Source organism: Pipistrellus kuhlii, unplaced genomic scaffold (assembly GCF_014108245.1).
Source record: "Pipistrellus kuhlii isolate mPipKuh1 unplaced genomic scaffold, mPipKuh1.p scaffold_m20_p_14, whole genome shotgun sequence".
Classification (NCBI taxonomy): Eukaryota; Metazoa; Chordata; class Mammalia; order Chiroptera; family Vespertilionidae; genus Pipistrellus; species Pipistrellus kuhlii.
The window spans coordinates 46,487,971-46,514,883 of NW_023425449.1; the positions used below are offsets into that span (position 1 = coordinate 46,487,971).

A 26,913-nucleotide genomic window follows, 5' to 3' on the forward strand; every position below is an offset into this window, starting at 1 on the left:
GTCCCGGCTGCCTGTAACTGTGCTTTCCTGCAGCTGTCTCACCTGTGGCTGCACACTCCGGGCAGAGCTGGCGGCTCCGGGACACCACGGAGCGGACTGCACTGCCCTCGGGACAGAAAGCGGCTGAGTCTGTCCTCCCGTGACAAAGCCACCCTGGAGACAAGGGAAGGAGCTGCGGAGGGTCAGGGCTTCTCCGTCCACAGGACCGCGGGCTGAGCGGAACGGAAAGGCGGCCCAGAGTGGGGTCAGACTGGGCGGCCCGCGGCCCTGCAGATGTTAAAGCCGTGGCTGCCAAGTCCCATCCTCAGCTTTTTCATATTTCTCTTTAGGTCATAAATTATTGCCTTGCAATACAATCTCTGGAGGCGTTTTCCCGCGTTTTCCATCTGCTGACCCAGCCTGCAGCTCTGAGGGGCTTCCCTGGGCCTGACAGCCCAGGCCTCTGTCCACCTTACTGTCCCTGCGGCTCCGGAGCCACTGGATCCCCACCGCCTTCCCCCCAGCGCCACGCTGTGGCTGCCCAGGCCCAGCATCTGGTGGCCTGGCCCCAAACACACCTGCCTCCCCTCTCCCCCTTCCCCCATAGCTCCAGCAGCCCCCACCTGCCCGCTGCCGGCTGCGGGTCCAGGCCTATGGGCCGCCCCTGAAGTTCCGCCCTGAAGGAGGACTTCCCCCCAGGACAGCGCTCTCCCTGCCCCCGCCGCCCCTGGCAACCTTTCCCAGACCCTAAGGGAGCCCCGCAGCACCAGTCCCCCCCACTCCGCAGCCCCTCCCCGCACCCCTTCACCGGCCTCGGCTCCGCCCCCTCCCAGCTCACCCCGCTGCTTCCAGAGGGAGCACCAGCACCTCCCCGGACCCCAGCGCGCAGGTGTGTGCACTGGCGGAGCCTCAGAGTGAGCGTTTGCTCCTCTCTGGGTCCCAGCCCTGGACCCGGCCGGGTGTGGCGATGGTGGGGGGGATTCCGGGATAGCGGCCACAGGCTCCATCCTTAGACCCCACGAAAGTTTGGACGCTACGACTTGCCTATCCTGCTTCCCAAGCTCATCCCACCTTCCAGCCGCTGGACGGGACAGGGGCTCCAGGACCAGCAGGGCCCCCCCTGGCGCCTGAGGTCCCGGCAGGAGGGCCGCCGCTTCCGAGGGCCCTGCGTCTGGCGCGGGGACCGGCCTGCGGGCTGGAAGGGGGGTGGAGGTCTGCTCAGAGCCCCTCCCGCCCTGTAAACCGCCCCCCCCCCCCACTTCCCTGCCGCCTCCAAGGAGCAGTGGAGGCTCCCCCAGCAGCTCCTAGACGCTCGTGCTCGGCCGTGGGCGTCCTTCTGTGCCAGTCAGTGCCTGAGCCTGTGTGTGTGCCTGTGTGTGGGCGCGTGTGTGCGTGTGTGTGCCTGTGTGTGCGCGCGCGCACAGATGTGTGTGTGTGTGTGCCTGTGTGTGAGCGCGCTCGCGCGCACAGATGTGGAGATGTGGGAGTGTGCGCGCGCGCACAGATGTGTGTGTGTGTGTGTGTGTGTGTGTGTGTTTGCGCGCGCGCTCGCCTGCGCCTGGCTGTGTGCGAGCTGCTGTGCAGATGTGTGTGTCTGTGTGTGTCTGTGTGTGAGGTGTGTGTCTGTGTGTGAGATGTGCGTGCTCGCGTGCGTGCAGCTGCATGTGCCGGCGCGAGGCAGTGTGCGCGCGCGCCCCCGCCCGCCGGCGCCGCGGACCGGCGGGAAGACAGGGGCGGGGCCATGCAGATGGGACGTTCCGGGGACGCGCCGCGGCCCTTCCGCAGGAGCCGGCGGAGGCGCGGGCGGGCGGGCGGCGCGGGGGACGGGCGCGGGCCGGGCCGGCGCTCGGCGGCGGGGGTGACCGCGGGCCGCCGCTGACCTGCCTGCGTGGCTCGGGCTGCCGAGCGCGGCCCAGCCCGGCGGCGGCGAGGACCTGCGGGCTCTGCCCACCGGGACCCGGGCAGGAAACGGGGAAGGGGCCGCGCCGGAGCCCGCCGTCCCCGGAGCCGGTCCACTATGCTCCTCGCCCCGGGCGCTGGCAGGCGGCTGGGCGTCCTGCGCCCCTCGGGGGCGGCCTTCCTGCAGACCTTGCTGTGGATTGTGTGTGCCGCCGTCTGCGGAGCCGAGCAGTATTTCAATGTGGAGGTAAGGACCGGGGCCGCCAGCCCGGCTGGGCCGCTCCTGACACGCTGGAGTCCCCGGGTCCGGCTGCCAGCGCCGCCGCCTGCACGCCTCCCTCCGCAGGCAGAGCTCGCCGCGCGTTTCCATCCCGGTGATGGATTCGCGCAGACCGAGTCCGTTATCCCGCGGCACAAAGGATGCTTTGAGCGGCGCGTCCCGCTGCCGCCAGGAGAGGCTGTCGCGGGCTCCGGAGGCTGCTCAGCTCCCGTTCAGGGTGAGCCAGCTGCCCAGGAGCCAGGACCCAGGACCGGGGACCGGCGTCTGGCATCCCCGCTGCCCGGGCATTGTTCCGGGAAGGAACCTTTCCGGTCCAGGCTAACAAAGGAGGCTAACAGCGGCTCCAGGGCAGGGGCACTTGCTCTGTGTGACTGCGCTGCTTGGTGACAAAACACTTGACCAGACAGAGGCGTTTTCCATTTAGAGTTAATGCCGGGTCGAGGCTGAGACACAGAGGACGTGGCATGGCTCTTTCGGTGTGTCCTCTCCCCTCCCCCGTCCTGAACATCAACGTGGCCCAATGGAATAGTTCTGAGGTGTGTTTTTAATTTGACTTCACACTCCTCTGGCAAAACAAGGAGGTTTTAGACTGTCCTGGGCTCTGCCTGGACAGCTCTGGAAACAGACAGACGCAAAGCCGAAGGGAAGTTAGGGGCAAGGACTTAGACGTCTGCCAAAGTGGCCTGCTGGCACGGCTGGCACCGCAGCGCTGGTAGCTGTGCCGCCTGGGCTCCAGAGGCTCTCCATGCACAGCACGGAGAGGCAGCAGGAGGGAATCAGAAAAGCTCCGGGCCAGTGGTCTCTGTCTTTGACACCTCAGAAGACCTTCCCAGCTCCCAGCCACTTTGCGGGGCGTGTGTCTGCACACCAGCAGGACCTGTTGCTCAGTGAGCAGCTTCTCTGAACAGACTGACATGCAGAGTCCCTGAGTCCAGGTGCGAGGGCCGTGCTGCCGTGACTTCCTCCGAGTTTCTGGAAACCGTGCTCAGGGCTGTGCTCAGGGCTGTGCAGCGAGCGGCGGTAGAGAAACAGTATTTGAAAAGTAGCAACTATTATCCAATGAGTGAGAGAAGTTTACAGATGTTAAGGTTGATGATGTTTTGCAAAAACCTCAACTTGAAAACCAAGGAGGTTTAACCCTTTGAAAAATACCACTTTGTTTTTCTGGATGGGAAGAGAGATGGAAAGTGCCGAGTGTCAGACTGTTCGTGAGGGCAGTTTGGGATTTATGGGATTACAGCCAGGGAGGCTCCTGGCAGGATTTAAGTCAGGAGGTTGTGTAGTGAGAGGAGAATGGAGTGGTTCCTAGGCTGTGGGAGAAGGTGCAGGCTGTCAGGCACAGTCCTGTGCACAGCTGTGCTGGGGGAGACAGGGGGGGGGGCGGGGGGGAGGTGTCTGTGGCCAGGGAGGCCTGCGGGCTGGGTTCGCAGACATCCTTGGGGGTAGTAGCACCAGTGCTTTCACGGTGAATAATCCCCCTTTGAGGTTCACCATTCATTTGACTGTATCTCTTCATAGTTGGAATCCCTCGGTCAGTGCAGACATCATCATGCAAGAAAAAAGTTATGCTTTTACAAAAATATTTTTAAATTTCCATTTTATCTTCTCTTTTTTCAAGATATATGGGGAATGGTTTAATGGAAAAAAATAGGTATTTTCCCATTTTTAGAGCTTTTCGGTTATTCCATCGGTATTTATTGTACCATGCAAAGACTGAATTATTGAGAGGTTAGAAGTGAGTGTCTTCTGAGACTTAAGCGGCTCTTCCAGTGGTGATTGGTGGTGATCTGGAGATTGCCTCCCTGATGTGTGCTCTGGCAGTTTCCTCACAGCGTGGGCCTGGCTTCCCGGTTAGGGCAGTGAAGGGAGCCGCTGCCTCTGCCGTCCTGCGTGTGGCCTGGTGAGGCCACCCCGAGAGACTGGCAGGCGGAGAGGCGCCCAGGGATGGTCCCTCTGCCCGGCGCTTCATTAGATGCTTCCTGCGGCAGGACAGCCAATGGGAACAGGCCTGTCGTCTTCGGAGCAGCACCGCTGGCGCTCCTCTTGCTCCGGCGTCCTGTGGGTGCGGTCAAGGGGCCGCCTGCACAGGTGGTGTCCTCAGCGTGGACTCTGAGCACCGCGCCTGGGAGCACCCGCCTGGGAGGACCCGGTCCTGGGAGGACCTGCCCGGGAGCACCCAGGCTGCAGGTGGAGGAGCTCTGGGAGACGCCTCCCTGCTGGCCTCTGAGATTGCAGGGCTCTCTCCCTGGCCAGCACCCCAGGCGGAGCCGTCCTCAGAGGGGGTGTAAGTCTCTGTTGTTCTCCGGAGGTGGGGGTGTGGAGGGTTTCTAAGAGCACAGGCATGGAGGTTGCAGTCTCAGAGCCGGAGGCGTGTGTCACGGATGGGAGAAGCCTGGTGTGAGAGGAACAGTGCACACTGTTGGGTCGTTTTGTTTTTAAGAAGCAGAAAGGGATGCATCCGCAAGGCCACTCAGCTCCCCCCGGGGCGTGGGGCCGGCACCCGGTGCCGCCCTCCCGGGCGCGCTCAGGGGCGGCCGGTGTCGGGTCCACGTTGGGTGGCTGCAGCGCGGAGGACTTCTCGGGGCACCGGAGGTGTCGCTGGGTGACCAGGCGGCGCTGCAGGCCACGGGTTGGCAGCTGTGGGCTCCGGAAGGTCATTTTGTCGCCGGCATCCCTTCCTTGTCCTCGTGGACTCCGCCATCCGGAGCTTTGTTCTGGTCTGTACGCGGCGAGCGTTCTTGCGGTGAGATTGGAAGAATTCATGATGCTACTAACTTTCATCAGCTTGACAGTTTATCAAATGTCAAATGAGTGAGCAACATTCTTATTGTTTTTAAAACAATAGCACACACTTCGAATGAGGAGATTATTTGAAGCCAATTTAATGTAAAATCAAAACATAATTGACTGGTGCACTTATCAAGGTATAGGAAGATGAGTATTTTATTGTGACAAAAACCTTAATAGAGGAAAAAGGATTTTGTTTTTAACTAAAGACAGAAGAGAGATTCTGAATTTCAAAAGGGTATTTGGTGACAGACGCTGTGAATCAGGTGCAGCTCTCCTGCACTCCCCTGCAGCCGCTCCTGGGCCCGACTCAGTGCCACTCACTCCGCCGCCAGCCTGAGCCGCCCTGCCGGCCTCTGCTGGCAGCTCTGCCGGTGGAGACAGCAGTGAAGCAGGGAGAGCTCTGTGCGCAGATTTACATGTCGTGTGTTGGCCACTTGTTTCGTATCCGCTGCCTCCTCCTCACGTCAGGGGTCAGCTTTACTTGGGCTGGAAGGATGGTGTCCCGTGGCTGGGTGGCCTCCTGGAGCAGGGACACTCTCACTGCACCCACCGTGCCGGGGCCAGGCCGGGCAGCAGGACGGGGCCATGCAGGCTCCGGCTGCTGCCGCTCTGGCTGCCCCGGCACCCAGGGCCCTCTGCATGTCAGAGCCAGACATGGCCAGGCCGGGGTCCTCTGCTCCCCGCTGCTCCGCGGGACCCCCTCTGCCTGCCGGACGTTCAGAGCTGCCTGCCAGGACACCTGGTGAGGAAAATGCAGGAGGCCCTGCAGGTTTGCCCATGCCAGCAGGCAGGCTGCCTCCTGCCTTACCCGTGAGGGGCCACAGCCAAGAACCAGCCCCGCCCGCCTGGCTGCGCCCGCTGGGGGCCCCCTCAGCTTCTCCTGGTCACAGCGATTAGGACCAGGCTAATAATGGCTTTTCTCTTTCTCCTTCATCTCTGGAGTCAGGTTGAAAACAACAAATCTAAAGTTTCTCCTTTCTCTTGCTCATCCCCTCTCAGGTAATTACATAATAAGGAAATTGTAATGCACTTGCTTATTGGTATAGTTCTTTGCTCAAATTGGATTGATCAGTTATTTTATATACATTTTTTTCACAGCCTACTCCAAGTGTTATCTTTCTACAATATTTGATAAATGACCCATAGCAATGATTTCAGAACAATAAAGGAGCCATTAAACATTTGAATAATTAGTTAAATTTATCCAGTGTCAGATGAGTAAAATTTCTTTTTTATGTTCCTTCAGGAATTTCTGATCCTTCAGTATGTAAATTTCAAATTGAGAAGGTAATTCTTCATGTTACTTCCCACCACAGTATGTTTACGTGTCTGTGAATGAGGCAGTCATTGCATTCCTTACTGTGGGAGAGTGTGGGGAGTAAGAGCACAATTCTGGCACCACATTGCTGGGTTCTACTCTCAGCCCTTCAGCTGACAAGTACTGTACATTATTAAGTCAACAAAGGACAACCCAACCTCTGTGGGCCTCAGTCTGCACATCTATGAAATGGGTCCTCACAGTATCTACCTCCTAAGGTTGCTTTTATTAAATAGATGGGTGGATGGACAGAGAGATACATAGATGCATAAAAAATAGATGATAGATATATAACATGCCTTCCACATGATTAAACACAATACTTTTTCATTATCATTATCATTAATAAAAAATAAATATTGATTCAAAGGTAACTGGCATGAGATTATTTGATTACACAAAAGTCTATCAGGTTAGGACATGCCACCTGGTTTAGGAAGATTTTCTTTTCATGCTTTTTTCATTTTTGAAAAGTGTGATCTACTGGAAGTCAACCAAGCCGGCACCAGTACATTTTCTTCCCATGGGTTTTTCTTAGACAGTTTGGATCAGCAACGTGGTTTTCACATTTTGTCTTGTCATCTGCTACTATCATAGAATGTTAAGTTCAGCTCACACCTTCTTTTGCAAGATTGAGTTTGCTGAAATCTGTTCATGTTCCCTAAAACCGTACAAGATAAATAGGCCTTTATGAGGTGAAGGCCTGTTTATTTTAACTGGCTCGAGGCCCACATGCCTCCCATCCACGGAGTAGGGTTCCATGTGTTACTTAGAGCTCTGGATTAGACCCCAAATCCAGAACATAAGAGTTTTTATTTCCAATTGGTGGAGGAAGGAGGGGGCTGAGCAAACAGGTATTAACGTTTTTTCTTACTGTGGAGAAATGATAGGTTCAGAGCACAATTTGACAATGAATCTGTTTGAAACACAACACACTGACCATGACCCCTTGGAATAGGCGGTACTGGGCAGTGTGGCATCTGCGTCGGACCAGGACAGACCTCGGTTCTGGACTCATGTAGCTTTGATCTTGGACTGTCATTTTGTCACTGCTTCTGTCTGTAAACATAAGGACTCAGCTAAGCCGTCCCAGTGCCATTCCGAACTTGAAATTCTGTTCTATTTAGCCTATGGCTGTAATTTACATAGTGAGGGGGGAAATACACCCATTTGCTCTCTCTGTAAGTTTTGGGGCAACTGGATCACAGAGGTGGGTGTTGGGATGTATTTCTGAAATGCACATAGTGATGTGCAGACCGTTTGGCTTCCAGCTAAGGTTTGTCATCGTCCGTGGTGACACGGGGAGTTCATGTTGGAAATAATCCTGGCCTTCTGAGAAGTCAAAACACCGACAGCAAATTATATGTAATTGTAAAATCAGTTTTTGGCTGAGGTAGGCAACTTAAAAAATTTAATGTTAAAAACATGATTTGATATTAGTTTGAAAAATATACACCATTTCCTAGTGGAACTTCAATCATAAAAAGGCAAATTGGAAAAAGAGCAAAACCTGATTTTGGCGGGGGTGGGGAGGTGGGATACGTAGGGTCTTGAAATTCAAATCCGTCTGCCTGCCTGTCTCCATCCGCCAGCGAAACGTGGCATTTCCGGGCGATGCAGCTTGTCCCGATGTCCCCGCGGCCCTTGTGGAGAGGGATTCTGGCACATGCTCTTCGAGGTTATTTCTGTTCTTTACAACACTTTTGATTTTGAATGTGAAAAATCAGATTGCATTTGTTCTATAAAATGTGCAGCTGATGTGAACAGCAGAAATACTTCATGCTACAAGGATAAAATGCTAAGTAACAATATGTGGGAAGCCTACTTTTCTTTTGCCTTTTTCCTGGGACAATTATTTATAGATTTTCCTGACACCATATGTGACCCCCCCCGCCAGCAGTTAGCTCTGAATGGGCGCTCTCTGCTGCATGTTTCACCACGACCGTTTGGCACGCGCATCCTTGGGTTTGGATCCGAGGACTGTCTCCACGAGCCACATACCGGGAGCCTGGCCAAGAGTCTCAGAGCCGCGCCACCTTCCCTGAAGTCAGCGGTGTTCAGCAGTGTGCGTGGCACTCGGTGTGCAGCAGGAAATTAAAAAAAAAAAAATTATTGATTTGAGAGAGAAACATCTATCTGTTGCGAATCTTGTATGTGCACTGACCGAGGATTGAACCCACACTTGGCATATGGACCACAGTGCTCTAACCACCTGTGCGACCTAACCTGGGCAAGACTTTTTTTAAGCCGTACAGCTCCTGACTATTTAGTCAGGGGCACTGACCTCTTTCCCCTGAGATTGTCAGATAGAGAATGACAACAGCAAACACAACAATGGCCATAAGAGTGAATGTATCAAAATTACACCTACTTTTTTTGTCTGATTGGCAAAAAATATATTTTTTGGTGTGCTGCAATATTTTAGAAATTAGCTTGTGCCCTTTTGATGAAAAAGGTTGAAAAATCCTGCAGTAAGTGACTGAGGTGTAGAATATGGAGGAAGGCTAGGGGGCACTGGTGAGCTGTGCACGAAGTGGAAGGACCTAGTTTAAAGTCAAGGACATGGGGGCAATCAGAGTCTTGAAGTGAATCCTAGCCAATCACAGAGCTTAAGAAAATCAGGGACTGCTGGCTCATGATTGAAGATGTGAGCTGGGTTTCCTGAGAGCCACTCAACAGCTCTGATTGCGTATTTGATGAACTGGGAGGAAATGAGCACTTCTTGGGCATGGCCCTGTGAGAAGACGTGGGCCGCCCGCCATGCCCCTGCCTTGGTGTGGTCAGCACCACACACTGTAGTGACGAGTCTCCTGAATTCTTATTGCAGCCACCAGGACGATGCTGTCCCGGGGCTCGCAGTTAGTGCAGGTGGGAGACATTTCATTGATCCTGCCTTCTAGATTGTGGACAGCAAACATCCCATTTCCACAGCGTTTCAGACTGAAGTTATATCCTTCATATAAGTTATTTCCATAGTGCCATTTTACTGTTCTATTGAATATTTCTTAACAAAAGCAGATTTTAAAACATTGGCTTTACCTATTTCTCTTTTTAAAAATATGTAAGAAATGAACCACAAAAATGAAGAGCAGTGATTTTTCTTCTTTAATGGGAACTTGGCTGATTGTTATGATTCAATGGAGGTCAGGGCCTGAGAAGAGGCCGTGACAGTGCAGTGGGGGCCGTGACAGTGGGGGTTGTGACAGTGCAGTGGGGGCCGTGACAGTGGGGGTTGTGACAGTGCAGTGGGGGCCGTGACAGTGGGGGTTGTGACAGTGCAGTGGGGGCCGTGACAGTGGGGGTTGTGACAGTGCAGTGGGGGCCGTGACAGTGGGGGTTGTGACAGTGCAGTGGGGGCCGTGACAGTGGGGGTTGTGACAGTGCAGTGGGGGCCGTGACAGTGGGGGCCGTGACAGTGGGGGTTGTGACAGTGCAGTGGGGGCCGTGGCAGTGGGGGTTGTGACAGTGCAGTGGGGGCCGTGGCAGTGGGGGTTGTGACAGTGCAGTGGGGGCCGTGACAGTGGGGGTTGTGACAGTGCAGTGGGGGCCATGACAGTGGGGGTTGTGACAGTGCAGTGGGGGCCGTGACAGTGGGGGTTGTGACAGTGCAGTGGGGCCGTGACAGTGGGGGTTGTGACAGTGCAGTGGGGGCCGTGACAGTGGGGGTTGTGACAGTGCAGTGGGGGCCATGACAGTGGGGGTTGTGACAGTGCAGTGGGGGCCGTGACAGTGGGGGTTGTGACAGTGCAGTGGGGGCCGTGACAGTGGGGGTTGTGACAGTGCAGTGGGGGCCGTGACAGTGGGGGTTGTGACAGTGCAGTGGGGGTTGTGACAGTGCAGTGAGGGCCGTGACAGTGGGGGTTGTGACAGTGCAGTGAGGGCCGTGACAGTGGGGGTTGTGACAGTGCAGTGGGGTCCGTGACAGTGGGGGTTGTGACAGTGCAGTGGGGGCCGTGACAGTGGGGGTTGTGATAGTGCAGTGAGGGCCGTGACAGTGGGGATTGTGACAGTGCAGTGGAGGCCGTGACATTGCAGTGGGGGCCGTGACAGTGGGGGTTATGGCAGTGCAGTGGAGGCCGTGAAAGTTCAGTGGAGGCCATGGCAGTGCAGTGGGGGCCGTGGCAGTGCAGTGGAGGCCGTGGCAGTGCAGTGGAGGCCGTGACAGTGCAGTGGAGGCCGTGGCAGTCCAGTGGGGGCCGTGACAGTGCAGTGGGGGCCGTGGCAGTGGGAGTTGTGACATTGCAGCGGAGGCCGTGAAAGTTCAGTGGAGGCCATGGCAGTGCAGTGGGGGCCGTGACAGTGCAGTGGGTGGAGGCTGTGACAGTGCAGTGGGTGGAGGCTGTGACAGTGCAGTGGGTGGGGGCCGTGACAGTGCAGTGGGTGGAGGCTGTGACAGTGCAGTGGGTGGAGGCCGTGGCAGTGCAGTGGGGGCTGTGACAGTGTAATGAGAATCTGCCCGCCTTATGATGCTGTCACCCCCAGCCTCACCCTGCCTGTTAGTGCTTTTAAACCAGGTGGTTCCGGGGCACAGGGTGAGTGAGTGAGCCACATTCCTGCAGACACACACACTTAGGAGAGATGGTCTCGGAGTGAGGTCCGCTGACAAACACCCCTCACCCTCCACAGGGAGCGGGGTGGCAGGTTTCTTGTCCTTAGTTAAGGCGGCACTGCCCCTGCTAGGGAAGCTGGTGAGGGCTGGAACGCATGCTCCTGGGGGGATGCCAGGGGCATGCTGCCCACACTCAGAGCCCGTGAGGTGTCCGTGGGCTGTTTCCCTCTGGAACGTTCCGCACTGGATCTCCAGCATGTGTTAACTAATAGATTCCATGTGTTAACAGATCCCATGTGTTAACAGATCCTGTTGCTTGAGGGATTATCCTTGCTCTTGTGTGAGGCTCTGATGTCCCTGCCTTGTTCGTCTTCACACCATCGCCCGCAACTCCTGCTCCCGGTCCCGCTGCCTCTCCGCTGGGCTCAGTTCCACTGCAGACAAGGCTTAGAAAGTGGGGAGCTGCAGGTGACACTGGGAATAAAGTAGACTCGTCACACCCAGAACCCAATGTGGGCGTAATGGTTTCCACGAGATTGAGGTCAAAACCACGGAAACCCCCTCTGAGGTACAGAAAACACTCGTGTGGAGGACGGGGCTGTGAATATGGCAACAGCTCGGTCCTGGAGCCCGGGATAGCCCTGCCCAGGTTCATTGGCATCTGCGTTTGCTCTGTGGATATCCAAACAGCTTCCTCCGCAGCCACCACTGGTTCTGACCTTTCACACATGGATTGTGACCCCCGTGGCTTGTGAGTGGCACGGGCTGAAGGGCACAGAGGGACGGTGACAGCACCTCCTGGAGGTAGACGGGGGTCTGCTCCAGGGATGACGGCTGGACAGAAACGTTACATGCCGGCACCGTTGTCTATTAGGGTCCAAAGGACCCTCGAAATGGGAGCACCTGGAATTGGCCTCGACCGCCAGCCAGCTCAGTGCCGGTAGAGACCACGGTAAACGGTAGCCACATGCTGCAGGCTCAGAGATGACCGTTACACTCATGCTGTCGGCGCCAGCCCTGCCTTTCTGAATCTGAGCGGAGGGGTGAGGAGTGGAGACCTCTGCGAGCAGCTCCACGTCACTGCTGGGGGGCTGCTCAGCCCAGGCTCCCCTGGAGCCCAGGTGAGAGTCAAAGTCCGGGTTCCGGAAGCAGAGCGCTGGGCTCCGCCACTGTCTTCCTGTTGCTCGTGGCACACGTGGGGAAGGGCGGGCACTGCACCGGGACCTTGCTGCCTGCATGGCTTGCCTGGGCACACCTGAGAAGGTGCTGTGGGGTCAGCTGTTGATTCTGAATCAACTGTTGGCTGATCAATTAGATTAGTGATGTTTCACTCACTAGAAAAATTGGTAATACAGGTGAAATTACATAGGATATTAAATTTTGAATTACATAGATTGCTTACATATACATATGTCATCTTGAATTATACATTATCCACTCACAAGTATCACTCCTTTATTCAAAAACTGAGCCATGGAAGATATTTAAAAAGACTCAGATTGAATTTTTAAGACATCAAAACTACAGTATGTGAGATTTAAGTTGCACTGGAAATTTAAGCAGATTTCACATGACTAAAGAATAAAGAGTGAACTTCAAGTCAGCAATGGAAGTTATTCAGAGTGAAACAGGAAAAAGGGACATTTAAAAAGTGAACAAATCATCGGTGATGCCTGGGACGGCTTCATGTGGCCGGTGATGTATAGCTGGAGTCCCTGCCAGGAGGTGCAGGGAGAGTATTTGAAGGAAAAATGAACAAAGCTTTTTCTAATTTGGTGGAAAATACATAAACTCAGGTATCCAGGAAACTCAATGGTTCTCAAGCACAAGATTCATGAGTAAAATGACACCATAATCAGTTTGGTCAGCTGAAGGACAAGGAGAATATATATATATATAGTGTGTATATATATATATATATATATATATATATATATATAGAGAGAGAGAGAGAGAGAGAGAGAGAGAGAGAGAGAGAGAGAGAGAGAGAGAAAGAGAGAGAGAGAGAGGAGAGAGAGACTTTACATATAGAGGAATAAAAAAATTAGACAGATTTCTTGTCAGAAGTAATGCAAACAAGAAGATACCAGAGGAACATCTTGAAAATGCCAAAAGAAAAAATAACTGTCAACTTGGTATTTTATACTCAGTTAAAGTATCTTTCAGAAAGGAAGGAAAAGGAAAGACTTTTTCAGGCTCACAGAAGCTGAAAGCTTCCATGCCCAGTCACAGGCAGGACATGAAATGTTAAAGACAGCCCGGGCCCACCACCAGCACACTGCTCCCCAGCAGCGTCAGCTTCGTCAGGATTCATGGCACAGCATGAACAAATCTCAGAATCACTGCAGGTGGGTGGAGCCAGGCCATAGGGGCATGTCCTTGAGATTCCATATCTATGAAGCAAGAGGCCCAGTGCACGGATTCCTGTACCAGTAGGGTGCCTTAGCCTGGCCTGTGGAATTGGGCCAAAACCGGCTCTCCGACATCCCCCAAGGGGTTCCAGAGTTTGAGAGGGTGCAGGCCAGGCTGAGGGACCCCACCAGTGCATGATTGAGGCCAGGGAGGGATGCCGGATGTTGGCCAGCTGGGGAGAGAGAGAGGGAGGACTCCCGGGCTTGTCCTTCTAATCTCACTCAATCCTGATTGGCCAAACCCCAGCAGCGTGCTAACCCACTGGTCGGAGCATCTGCCCCCAGTGGTCAGTGCATGTCATAGCCACTGGTTGACCAATTGACTGTCTGCTCCCTGGTTGTCAGAGCATGTTATAGCAGCAAGCAGTTGAGTGACCTTAGCATATCATTAGCATGTTACACTTTCATTTGTTGAACAGACAACCAGAGGACTGGACACTTAGCATATTAGTCTTTTATTATATAGGACTAGAGGCCCAGTGCATGAAAATTCATGCACTGTAGGGGGTTCCCTGAGCCTGGCCTGCCTCCTCTCACAGTCTGGGAGCCCTCAGGGGTGGGAGGCGACCTGGTGATCAGGGGAAGGTAACACCCCCATCATACGTCTGCTGCTGCCACTGCTGGCAGTGCAAGCCTCGGCTGGCCCTGGTTACTTGAGCCTTGGGCAGCCCTGGGCAACTGGGGGTCTGAGGGCAGGTCCAACCATGTGCCTGCCACCTCCTCTCCCCGCCCCTGGCTGGGCTGAAAGGACTGGGGTACTCCAATGAGGCTGGGGGGACTGGGTGCTGCCATCTTGTGGCTATGGGTGCCACCATCTTTGTGATGGTGTGATGGTCAATTTGCATATTGCCTCTTTATTAGATAGGATGATAGTAAACAAAGGCTAATCTATAGCAAGAAGAGCAGGTCAGGCTGGCCTGAGGTGGAACTGGCAGGAGAGAATGGTGGCAGTGGCTGGAGACTGCTGTGGGTGGGGATGGTCTCAGTGTGCCTGCCTAAGCTTATCGATAGCGCGTTGAGAATGCCTTCCTGCTCTCAGCCCAGAGTACCGAACCTGAGGAACCCCTGTGGACAAGGACTGGAGTGGGAGCTGGTGGAGATGGGAGAGAAGTCACAACCTGCCTACTCAGTGTTGGGTGGACAGGGCGTGGCGCTGCTTGTCTTCCTCCGGAATTCTCCTCTGGGCTGTGCTGTGGCCTGGCACTTACCACGCCTGCAGAGACCACTGCAGCACGTCTCTTCTCTCCAGCTCCCCTCCCCTCGCGCAGCTCCCTGCATTCCCGCCCTCCCTGACATGTCCTGTGTGTCCAGGGCCAAGCATTTCCTCCCATCTCCCAATGTCTGGCACTGCCCACCACTGAGTGTTCGTGTTGGGAGAGTGGGCACCATGCCCTGCTTCCAGTCTCCCTTTCTGGAAGGTGCATCCACAACATGTCCATGCGTGTGTCCTGCGCTGCACCTCTCCGAGCTTGGGCCTCGGCCTCCCTGTCACAGGCCTCTGGTGAACAGACTCCTCCCCTTCCCAGCCTCTGCTCCCTGGCTTTCCTCCTACTAAGGCCCTGCCCAGGCCTGAAGTGACTGTAGGGCAGAGTGTGCTTTGTGGTTCACACCCATGTCTGTGTGTAGTACTACATTTAAATCTCAGGAGTTTTCTAAATACTTATTTAGAAATTCATTTAAAGATAATAATAATTACCTTAATGTAGATAACATTTCTATTAAAAATAAATATTATTAAAAATATTAAAAAGAAGACATTGGCCTCACCGGTTTTTCTCAGTGGTTAGAGCATTGGCCCTGGGGCTAAGGGTCTTGGGTTCGACTCCCGGTCAAGGGAACATGTCTCAGTTGCAGGTTTGATCCACAGCCCTCGCATGCAGAAGGCAGCTAGTCCATGTGTCTCTCTCACATCAACTTTCTTTTTCTCTCCCCTTCATCCCTCCCTTCTATTCTTTCTCAAGATCAATGGAAAAAATATTCTTGGGCGAGGATTAAAAAAAAGACATTGTTTTACATTTTTCAAATATTTTAAATGTCAGGCTTAAAAAAGATAGCTCAATTTTCATATTTGTTTCTGCATTTGCACTTGAATATTATAAACCGTAGAGTCTCTGTCAGTTGCAAGCAAATGAGAGAGAGAATTCAACATTGGTATATTGTAACAGCTTTAACCTAGGCGATGCTCAGGGGGCTCTGGAGCCCCGGAGGTTCCTGCACCAAACTGAGAAGCAGGGTTCTAGCAGCCACTGTTTTGCCATTTCCCCCTGAATATACCAAGGCTCCTCCCCCGAGAGTCCTCCTCCAGCTCCAGCCTTCCTTTCTGCCCCTCTGCCTCCCGTGGGCCCAGCAGACAGCTGGCCTCGGTGCCCTCACCCAGCGGGGAGCCGGGAGGCCTCTGCTCTTCCTCAGGGCTCCCGCACATCCTGGTCAGGGCCCTGCTCTCCTCCCAGCAGATGCTGGCGCTGCTCGGGACAGGCAGCTCGCTCTTGGCGTTCCTGCGGGACATCCACTAATGCCGTTCGCAGCCAAGACTCCACGCAGGACGCTCAGCCAGGCATCAGCCTCTCCTGGGTCTCCATGCCTCTCAGTTTTTTGTTGGTTTTTGGTATATTTTTATTGATTTTAGAGAAGAAGGGATCAGTGATGAGAGAGAATCATGGATCGGCTGTGTCCTGCATGCCCCACACTGAGGATGGAGCCCGCAACACAGCGTGGGAATCTGTTTGTGACCTCCTGGTGCATAGGATGATACTGATCACTGAGCCAGCCAGCCAGGCGGTTTTAAAAAAAGTTTTTTATTGATTTTTAGAGAGAGAAGATGGGAGAGAGAGCTATTGTAGAAGCACCATCCATCGGCTGCTGCCTGCACCCCCTACTGGGGATGGAGCGGAAACACTGGTGTGTGCCCTGACTGCATCAAGCTGGTGCCTCTTGTTCCCGGGTCTCGCTCCAAGGCTCGCACAAAGGCCAGCGCGCCTCTCCCTCTTGGTCTTCTGGAGCCACGGAGTCCAGTCCGCCAGCCGGGAGAGATGAGGGATGAACTAGTGCTCCTCCTCTCTGCCCGGGGCGTACGGTTACATCTGGTATCTGTGTTAGAGGACGTTGAATGTGTGCGCAGACGACCTGCTGTAGAGGGTTGTGTGATAGGCTCCCACCTGTCTCTCCGTGGACCACGGCTTCCTGCGGGGCCAGCGACCAGGCTGCCCAGCCCTGGAACGGAGCTGCCGGGCACAGAGAAGGCATTCCCGTCGCCGGGCACGACAGGAGTTTCTGGTTTGCTCTTTGCTTCAGTTACTCTGTTAAAAGCATTTAACTTCTCATCACCAAAAGCTGCATCATCTTCAGGATGAACAGCTAGCTAGTGAGCAGCGTGGACTTTGGGGTTTTCTAGGGCCCCCGCTCCCGCCCCATGCTCCGTCAGTGCTGCTGTAAACACCGTTTGCCGTTTCCCTCACGGAGGCAGGTCCCTGTGGACCCTGGCCGGGAAGGAGGACTGTGCATTGGTCACTTCCTCAGAGGCGTGCCTCAGAATGCCTCGGTGAAATAGCCTTCTTCCAGCTCAATAGCTTCACCTGAAGCTCTTACTGTTCATAAGCGGCAAGGCCCCGGTTTGCAGGAGGAAGCAGGACCCTTTCCCGGATTTCACTGGGTCTCCCCACTCCCTCCACGCCCTGGGGCAGGTGGGCGATGGAAACGTTGAGATGCTGTCCACCTCGCACCACGAGCACATAAAACCCTGCGAGCGAGGGGTCACCGAGTGCTTTCCTTTCTCCTCAGTCATTCCTGTTTAGCTCCGATCGTGGCCACGGCAAGCACAGCAGGGAGGCCTGGGAGGGCTGGGAGGGGAGATGGGTGTGCGGCTGGTGCTGTCTCTGGCCCCCCTGCTCTGGGCACCAGCAGGCAGGGGCAGGGAGGACACGGGCTTTCCTGTCTGTGGCTGAAAAGTGCAGGCGGCCAGCGAGGCCCTGAGAGCAGACAGCCCCCTCCCCCCCGCCCCACCCCCGTTTCAGGGAAAGTGAGTCAGTAGGGATGGCAGAAAGCGCATCTCGGGTGAGGACCATCATCTGCCCGAGCCTGTAGGTTTCATTCTTTTTAAATGGTTTTCTTCTTGTTACTTGAGCTACTCCCAGAAATTTTCTAGACAGACACACACACATTCCCCGACCCTCCCTCCTCTCTCTCTCTCTCTCTCTCTCTCTCTCTCTCTCCCTCTTTCTCACTCAACATTCAGTTCTTCCTTCTGTGGAAACACATCACTTAAAACGTTCTATACATTTCTTACACTATGTTCTGGAGAACTTATCATGCAGAAAATAGGACATATACGACAGCCTTACACTGCCATGGCAACTTATGACTTATGTGGGGATTTATTTAACTGCAGTCTAATTGCTGACACGCAGGTTGTTCCCAAGGCTGTTTCTATGACAAACAGTGATGCCGTTTGCTTGCTCCAGCGTGTGTGCGCATGGCTGACGATGTTCCTGGAAGTGGGAGTGCTGGACTCAGGGCTGTTTTTAGTTATAATTCCGGGGGAGTCTGCCAAATCACTGCCCCCCAAACATGTCATTTATATTTGCCCTTGGCGCCTGAGTGTGGTGGACTCCGCTCCCTCCTGGTACTTTAATGTTTTCTAACATGACGAGTGAAACACTGATTTTATAAAAGTCCAAGTAATGTCAATAAATGGCATTCTCACAGTATTTTAATGCATTCATGTCGCTTTATTTCAAGAACTTCCCTTTCCTGCCTTATTTTGTTTTCTCTTTCTTACTGACTTGTAATAGTTTTATTACGTGTTAACTAAATCGACCCATTTTTTATCATGCATAATGAAAGGACTTATTGATTTGGCTAATTCTTTTTTCTAAGATTAGTCATTTACGGTTTCAATTTTTCTATTATGCTTTCAGAAATTCCCCAGCATTTCAAAACTGTTTCTAAAATCATTTGTTTATTTCTCTCTTCCTATTTTAACTTGAATCTTTGATTTATATAAAATGCTTCCAGGACAGCCACGGGCCTTGGAATCCACTTATTTTCCCCAAACTGACTACCAGGGGCCTCCGCGGCCATGCCCAGCACCCCTACCTCCGCCCTGAGGCCTTGTTAGAACCGTCAGTGTGAAATTGCTCAGACCACTGGTTTCCTCTGATGGACCAAGCGGGGAAGGGCAGCTGGTGGACAGAGATAGCTCAGCTCAGCCTCTCATGTGCAGCTGGACTCTCCTTGGCCTTGGCAATAGCACCCAGAAGGAAGCTTGATGAACATGCTTCTCTGAGGGGGCGGGACAGGGGTGTGCACAGAGGAAGAGGGATGGGTGTGCACAGAGGAAGAGGGATGGGTGTGCACAGAGGAGGAAGGATGGGTGTGCACAGAGGAGGAGGGATGGGTGTGCACAGAGGAGGAGGGATGGGTGTGCACAGAGGAGGAGGGATGAGTGTGCACAGAGGAGGAGGGATGAGTGTGCACAGAGGAGGGGGGATGAGTGTGCACAGAGGAGGAGGGATGGGTATGCACAGAGGAGGAGGGATGAGTGTGCACAGATGAAGGGGGACAGGGGTGTGCACAGAGTAGGGGGATGAGTGTGCACAGAGGAGGAGGAATGGGTGTGCACAGAGGAGGGGGGATGGGTGTGCACAGAGGAGGAGGGATGGGTGTGCACAGAGGAGGGGGGATGAGTGTGCACAGAGGAGGGGGGACGGGGGTGTGCACAGAGGAGGAGGGACGGGGGTGTGCACAAAGGAGGGGGGATGGGTGTGCACAGAGGAGGAGGAATGGGTGTGCACAGAGGAGGGGGGTGAGTGTGCACAGAGGAAGAGGGATGAGTGTGCACAGAGGAGGAGGGATGGGTGTGCACAGAGGAGTGGGGATGGGTGTGCACAGAGGAGGAGGGATGGGTGTGCACAGAGGAGGGGGATGAGTGTGCACAGAGGAAGAGGGATGGGTGTGCACAAAGGAGGAAGGATGGGTGTGCACAAAGGAGGAGGGACGGGGGTGTGCACAGAGGAGGGGGGATGGGTGTGCACAGAGGAGGGGGGATGAGTGTGCACAGAGGAAGAGGGATGGGTGTGCACAGAGGAGGAGGAATGGGTGTGCACAGAGGAGGGGGGATGAGTGTGCACAGAGGAAGAGGGATGGGTGTGCACAGAGGAGGAGGAATGGGTGTGCACAGAGGAGTGGGGATGGGTGTGCACAGAGGAGGAGGGATGGGTGTGCATAGAGGAGGGGGGACGGGGGTGTGCACAGATGAGGGGGGACGGGGGTGTGCACAGAGGAGGGGGATGAGTGTGCACAGAGGAGGAGGAATGGGTGTGCACAGAGGAGGGGGGATGAGTGTGCACAGAGGAGGGGCGATGAGTGTGCACAGAGGAGGAGGGATGGGTGTGCACAGAGGAGAAGGTTCGGGGGTGTGCACAGAGGAGGAGGGATGGGTGTGCACAGAGGAGGGGGATGAGTGTGCACAGAGGAGGAAGGATGGGTGTGCACAGAGGAGGAGGGACGGGGGTGTGCACAGAGGAGGGTGATGAGTGTGCACAGAGGAGGGGGGATGGGTGTGCACAGAGGAGGAGGGATGGGTGTGCACAGAGGAGGGAGATGAGTGTGCACAGAGGAGGGGGGATGAGTGTGCACAGAGGAGGAGGGATGGGTGTGCACAGAGGAGGAGGGATGGGTGTGCACAGAGGAGGAGGGATGGGTGTGCACAGAGGAGTGGGGATGAGTGTGCACAGAGGAGGGGGGATGGGTGTGCACAGAGGAGGAGGGATGAGTGTGCACAGAGGAGGGGGGATGGGTGTGCACAGAGGAGGAGGGACGGGGGTGTGCACAGAGGAGGAGGAATGGGTGTGCACAGAGGAGGGGGATGAGTGTGCACAGAGGAGGAGGGATGGGTGTGCACAGAGGAGGGGGGATGGGTGTGCACAGAGGAGGGGGGATGGGTGTGCACAGAGGAGGGGGGTTGGGTGTGCACAGAGGAGGAGGGATGGGTGTGCACAGAGGAGGGGGGATGGGTGTGCACAGAGGAGGAGGGATGGGTGTGCACAGAGGAGGGGGGATGAGTGTGCACAGAGGAGGGAGGACGGGGGTGTGCACAGAGGAGGAGGGACGGGGGTGTGCACAGAGGAGGGGGTATGGGTGTGCACAGAGGAGGAGGGATGGGTGTGCACAGAGGAGGAGGGATGGGTGTGCACAGAGGAGGTGGGATGGGTGTGCATAGAGGAGGCGGGACGGGGGTGTGCACAGATGAGGGGGGACGGGGGTGTGCACAGAGGAGGGGGATGAGTGTGCACAGAGGAGGAGGAATGGGTGTGCACAGAGGAGGGGGGATGAGTGTGCACAGAGGAGGGGCGATGAGTGTGCACAGAGGAGGAGGAATGGGTGTGCACAGAGGAGGAGGGATGGATGTGCACAGAGGAGGGGGGATGGGTGTGCACAGAGGAAGAGGGATGGGTGTGCACAGAGGAGGAAGGATGGGTGTGCACAGAGGAGAAGGTTCGGGGGTGTGCACAGAGGAGGAGGGATGGGTGTGCACAGAGGAGGGGCATGAGTGTGCACAGAGGAGGAAGGATGGGTGTGCACAGAGGAGGAGGGACGGGGGTGTGCACAGAGGAGGGGGTATGGGTGTGCACAGAGGAGGAGGGATGGGTGTGCACAGAGGAGGAGGGATGGGTGTGCACAGAGGAGGGGGGGGGGGTGTGCACAGAGGAAGAGGGATGGGTGTGCACAAAGGAGGAAGGATGGTTGTGCACAGAGGAGGAGGGATGGGTGTGCACAGAGGAGGGGGATGAGTGTGCACAGAGGAAGAGGGATGGGTGTGCACAAAGGAGGAAGGATGGGTGTGCACAAAGGAGGAGGGACGGGGGTGTGCACAGAGGAGGGGGGATGAGTGTGCACAGAGGAAGAGGGATGGGTGTGCACAGAGGAGGAGGAATGGGTGTGCACAGAGGAGTGGGGATGAGTGTGCACAGAGGAAGAGTGATGGGTGTGCACAGAGGAGGGGGGGTGAGTGTGCACAGAGGAGGAGGGATGGGTGTGCACAGAGGAGGTGGGATGGGTGTGCATAGAGGAGGCGGGACGGGGGTGTGCACAGATGAGGGGGGACGGGGGTGTGCACAGAGGAGGGGGATGAGTGTGCACAGAGGAGGAGGAATGGGTGTGCACAGAGGAGGGGGGGATGAGTGTGCACAGAGGAGGGGCGATGAGTGTGCACAGAGGAGGAGGAATGGGTGTGCACAGAGGAGGAGGGATGGATGTGCACAGAGGAGGGGGGATGGGTGTGCACAGAGGAAGAGGGATGGGTGTGCACAGAGGAGGAAGGATGGGTGTGCACAGAGGAGAAGGTTCGGGGGTGTGCACAGAGGAGGAGGGATGGGTGTGCACAGAGGAGGGGCATGAGTGTGCACAGAGGAGGAAGGATGGGTGTGCACAGAGGAGGAGGGACGGGGGTGTGCACAGAGGAGGGTGATGAGTGTGCACAGAGGAGGGGGGATGGGTGTGCACAGAGGAGGAGGAATGGGTGTGCACAGAGGAGGGGGATGAGTGTGCACAGAGGAGGGGGGATGGGTGTGCACAGAGGAGGAGGAATGGGTGTGCACAGAGGAGGGTGATGAGTGTGCACAGAGGAGGGGGGATGGGTGTGCACAGAGGAGGAGGGATGGGTGTGCACAGAGGAGGGGGGATGGGGGTGCACAGAGGAGGGGGATGGGTGTGCACAGAGGAGGAGGGATGAGTGTGCACAGAGGAGGAGGGACGGGGGTGTGCACAGAGAAGGGTGATGAGTGTGCACAGAGGAGGAGGGATGGGTGTGCACAGAGGAGGGGGGATGGGTGTGCACAGAGGAGGGGGGATGAGTGTGCACAGAGGAGGAGGGATGGGTGTGCACAGAGGAGGAGGAATGGGTGTGCACAGAGGAGGGGGATGAGTGTGCACAGAGGAGGAGGGATGAGTGTGCACAGAGGAGGAGGGACGGGGGTGTGCACAGAGAAGGGTGATGAGTGTGCACAGAGGAGGGGGGATGAGTGTGCACAGAGGAGGAGGGATGGGTGTGCACAGAGGAGGGGGGATGGGTGTGCACAGAGGAGGAGGGATGGGTGTGCACAGAGGAGGGTGATGAGTGTGCACAGAGGAGGAGGATGGGTGTGCACAGAGGAGGGGGAATGAGTGTGCACAGAGGAGGAGGGATGGGTGTGCACAGAGGAGGGTGATGAGTGTGCACAGAGGAGGGTGATGAGTGTGCACAGAGGAGGGCGGATGGGTGTGTGCACAGAGGAGGGGGATGAGTGTACACAGAGGAGGGTGATGAGTGTGCACAGAGGAGGGTGATGAGTGTGCACAGAGGAGGGGGGATGGGTGTGCACAGAGGAGGGGGGATGGGTGTGCACAGAGGGGGTTCTGGGACAGTAAGACAAGGTGTTTTCTGAGGGGGTTGTCTCCTGGGTGGGGACTGTGTGGTGAGTGGAGTCTCATGGAAAAGGGCTGAGCCTGGTCACCAGCACAGACTCCGGGCAGCGGGGGCGGGATGGGAGAGTAGGTGGGGTGGATCAGAGCCTGCGCTAAGACACAGCCTGGAGGCTGAGGGGGTCCACGCAGACCCTGGGCTGACACTCAAGAATGAGCAACATTCCCCCCGGAAATTTCTTCGCCTGATTCTATTCTTGATGCTCCTGTCCCTACGTGTCTCTCCCCTCCTGCAGCTCAGTGCTCTGAGGGGAGGCTCTGGGCCTGGCTGGGTCTGCCTCGGCATCGGGGTCCCAGCGGCTCCGGGGCTCCGTGGTGAGCGGAGGCGGCGTGGGAATCGGGGTCCTGGGTGCCCGCTCACAGGGAGCTGCCCAAGCTCCTGCTGGCCTCCGCCCGCCGCTGCCCAGACGCCTGGAGAATCGGTGCCGCGTGTCAGCCCTCTGATCCCAGATGTCGGATTCATTATTTGTGTTTCCTCAGAGCCCGTGGAATGGGGCAAGAGGACAGGAAAGTTAGGACGTTGCCAAACGCCTTCTCACCGTGGACGCTGACAAATGGACTTTGTCTCGGGCCATTTCCTCGGGGACGCAGTGCGGGCCGCGGAGAGGCCTGTGCGCTGGGGCTGACTCAGTGCAGCGTCACCAGCGGCCTCGGTGACAGGCCGCCGTGCGGACAGACCGTGTGCCGCGGCCGGCAGCCGACATGTGACCATGGCCTGAAAGAGATGCTGAGTGATTTGGGAAATAAATCCGATTTTCATCAACATCTTCAGATTTTCATCTTATTTTTAAACTTGGTGGCAAATAAGTGAGAGTGGCATTCAGAGGAGATGAGCATCTTCCTGCTTCCAGGAGTGTGAACGGCAGAGCCAGGCCGGCTCCTGCTCTGCGGCTGGTCCTGAGCGGCGACTGCAGTCCTAAAGCAGGGAGGAGGCTGGGTGCAGGGCCAGGGCCGCGAGGCGGGCCAGGCCTCCCTCAGCTCGCACGCATCCCGCACCCGCACCCCCAGGGAGGAGCTTTGCTCTGAAGTTCTTGGCTGGAGCCGGTGAGAGGTAACCCTCGCCCTGGATCAGCCTGGTTTAAGAGAAAGGGTGGTGTTGTTTTTAGGGTGAGGCAGAACGAAGGATTTGTTAAAATTAATGCCTAATGCCAGGCACAAGGGAGGCTGCCAGGGCCTCCTTCCCCGGGACTCCTCCCACTGCCCTCTCTCCTGCCCGCCAACAGCCCCGGATACAGCATCTGTGTCTTATTCTGTCAGCCCTGCTGGGTGGTCTGTGTTCCTGACGGAGGCATGCCGCTGGCTGGGGGACAGTCACTCGGTTTCAGGCTCGGAGAGAACAAGCTCTGCCTTGGCCGGCCGCTCAGTGGTTAGAGGCTCGCCCAGGTGCCGAAGGGTCTCAGGTTCACTTCCCAGTCCGGCACCTGCCCAGGTCACTGGCTCAAGCCCAGGCGGGTCGAGGCACGTGCATGAGGCAACGGCCTTCCTCCTCTCTCTGGAGCCAATGGGCAGCACATCCCCGCTCCCCCTCCCCCCGCCTCTCTGCTCTGAGATGAGAGCTGGGGCTGAAGCTGTATGGTGGCCCATGACTGGGCGCTGTTTTCTGGAGGCCCATGACTGGGTGCTGTTTTCCGGGAGGACGCTGACGGTAGGCTCGCAGGGAGAGCGCTAAGCGGGGACTCCCACCCGTAGTGCGATGGGCTGGCCTCTTGTCTCCCTGCGGCGAGCAGGGCTGCTCCGGAGGGCAGGTGGGCCTCCTCTCCGGAGCAGGGGCACATGCTGGGCACCCATCTGGCTTCCCCGCGGCCTCCTGGAGAGGCGGTGCCGGGGTGGCCCTGCAGTGCAGCCGTGTCCGTGGAGGACACGCAGGACGCGGAGCCTGCGCTGGGCGCCGGGGGCAGACAGGAGGCAGCACAGGTGGCCCTGCCGCTCCGAGGTTCGCAGCCTCCCGGCGGACTCGGAGTCTGTGGAGGGCTCCTGCCCACTACGAGCCCTCTGACTGACGTTTCTGTCCCATTGGGACACCTGGCCGTCCGTCCGTGTTGCCATAATGGCCTCGGACTGACTCACTGGCACAGCAGTGAGTGTTCAGGCCCCAGGCCCCTGGGCGGTCTCGGGTCCCGCGGTGTGTGCGACAGGGACGCGGGGAGGGGGTCCGTCAGGGCGCCCCGGCAGCGGAAGGGGGTGGTGGTCAGTCCGCTCCCAGCCCCCCTCCCGCTTGTTCCCCAGGGGCTCCGGCCGGAGGGCCCGGCAGGGTTTGCTTTAACCGAGGGCTTGGCGCTGGTGGACTTTCCCTGTCGCTCTCGGGGTCACAGGACACACACGGGAGAGGAGCTTCCTGAGCAGAGAGGCCAGGACAGGGACGACCCCGGGCAGCAGGCTGGCTGCAGACGGCCGGTGCGGACCCGGGCAGTGGCCAGGCCGGTCCCCGAGTGAGCTCCCGGGACCCCTGTCCTCCATGGACACATGGAGGCTGTCCCTGCTCTACCGCCCCGGACTGGGTGACTTTAAAGTTTAAGCTTAAAAAGAAAAAAACATTGGGTTTGTGTTGAGCAAATTTCAACCTGGACACAGTGTTAGAAATGAGCAAAGACGATTCTACTAAAGCTGTCCGGTCCACAAAGCCCCGAGGCCTGGGTGGGCTCAGCGGTTAGGCGCCGGCCCGAGCCTGAGGCCAGGGGTTTGATTTAGGTCAGGGGCACGGATCTCCGTCCTGGCCCAGCTGGGGTGAGTGTGGGAGGCAACCAGTCCTTGTGCCTCTCTCACATGGATGTTTCTCTTTGTGTGTCTCTCCCCGCCCTTCCACTCTTTCTAAAAAACAAATCAATGGGAAAATATCCTTGGGGGAGAATTAACAAAAATAAATAAATAAAACAAATCCTGCAGACCCCTTTAAAGTGAGTTATAACCAGGCATTGACGGGAGGTGAGCCGGCCGCGTCCTCCCTCCCCCTCCTCCTCCCTCCCCCTCCTCCTCGCTGCTCTCAGGCCTCTGCTCCCTGGCAGAGCTGCTGAGGACACCTGCCTGCCACGGGCATGCGTGTGCGGCTGAGTGTTTTTCCCAGAACACCGCACCCAGCAGGGAAGGCCGCACCCCGCCTTTGGGTCCCTTTTCTTGCTGTCACTGCTGTGCCTGGAGCTGTGGGTCTTGGGGTGCCGACCCGCCGAGGGCTGCGGACAGTCCGAGTCCTGGGCTCCTTGACCAGGGAGAGCACAGGGAGTTCAAAGTGGGGTCCAGGCACCCAGTACCTCAGTGCTGCCATCGGGCTTGGGGACTTCAGGCGCAGTCTCCTGGCAGCGGAGGACTGGGCCCTGGGCAGGGAGAGGGGAGGGACTGGGCAGGGAGAGGGGAGGGACTGGGACCTGGGCAGGGAGAGGGGAGGGACAGGGACCTGGGCAGGGAGAGGGGAGGACTGGGACCTGGGCAGGGAGAGGGGAGGGACTGGGACCTGGGCAGGAGAGGGGAGGGACTGGGCAGGGAGAGGGAGGGACTGGGACCTGGCAGGGGAGAGGGGAGGGACAGGGACCTGGGCAGGGAGAGGGGAGGGACAGGGACCGGGCAGGGAGAGGGGAGTGACTGGGGCCTGGGCAGGGAGAGGGGAGGGACAGGGACCTGGGCAGGAAGAGGGGAGGACTGGGACCTGGGCAGGGAGAGGGGAGGGACAGGGACCTGGGCAGGGAGAGGGGAGGGACTGGGGCCTGGGCAGGGAGAGGGGAGGGAGAGGGGAGGGACCCTGGGCAGGAGAGGGGAGGACTGGGACCGGGCAGGGAGAGGGGAGGACTGGGACCTGGGCAGGGAGAGGGGAGGACAGGGACCTGGGCAGGGAGAGGGGAGTACTGGGACCTGGGCAGGGAGAGGGGAGGGACTGGGACCTGGGCAGGGAGAGGGAGGGACGGGGACCTGGGCGGGGGGAGGGGAGGGACTGGGACCTGGGCAGGGAGAGGGGAGGGACTGGGACCTGGGCAGGGAGAGGGGAGGGACTGGGACCTGGGCAGGGAGAGGGGAGGGACAGGGACCTGGGCAGGGAGAGGGGAGTGACTGGGGCCTGGGCAGGGAGAGGGGAGGGACAGGGACCTGGGCAGGGAGAGGGGAGGGACTGGGACCTGGGCAGGGAGAGGGGAGGGACTGGGACCTGGGCAGGGAGAGGGGAGGACTGGGACCTGGGCAGGGAGAGGGGAGGGACTGGGACCTGGGCAGGGAGAGGGGAGGGACTGGGACCTGGGCAGGGAGAGGG

At 57.0% G+C, this 26,913-nt stretch overlaps 1 protein-coding gene across 2 annotated transcripts in view; it reads left to right on the top strand.

Moving 5' to 3' along the window:
• The first annotated feature begins 1,748 nt into the window (after window positions 1-1,748).
• The window catches only part of MMP16 (matrix metallopeptidase 16), a 155,270-nt gene continuing 130,105 nt past the window's right edge, over window positions 1,749-26,913 (top strand). The window contains exon 1 of one of the 2 annotated variants that reach the window (XM_045581566.1): window positions 1,749-2,125. In XM_045581566.1, the coding sequence (XP_045437522.1) occupies window positions 1,997-2,125 (129 nt within the window). In that variant the 5' untranslated portion in view covers window positions 1,749-1,996. The remainder of the gene's footprint in view (window positions 2,126-26,913) is intronic. The other variant, XM_036437338.2, reaches the window with a different exon arrangement.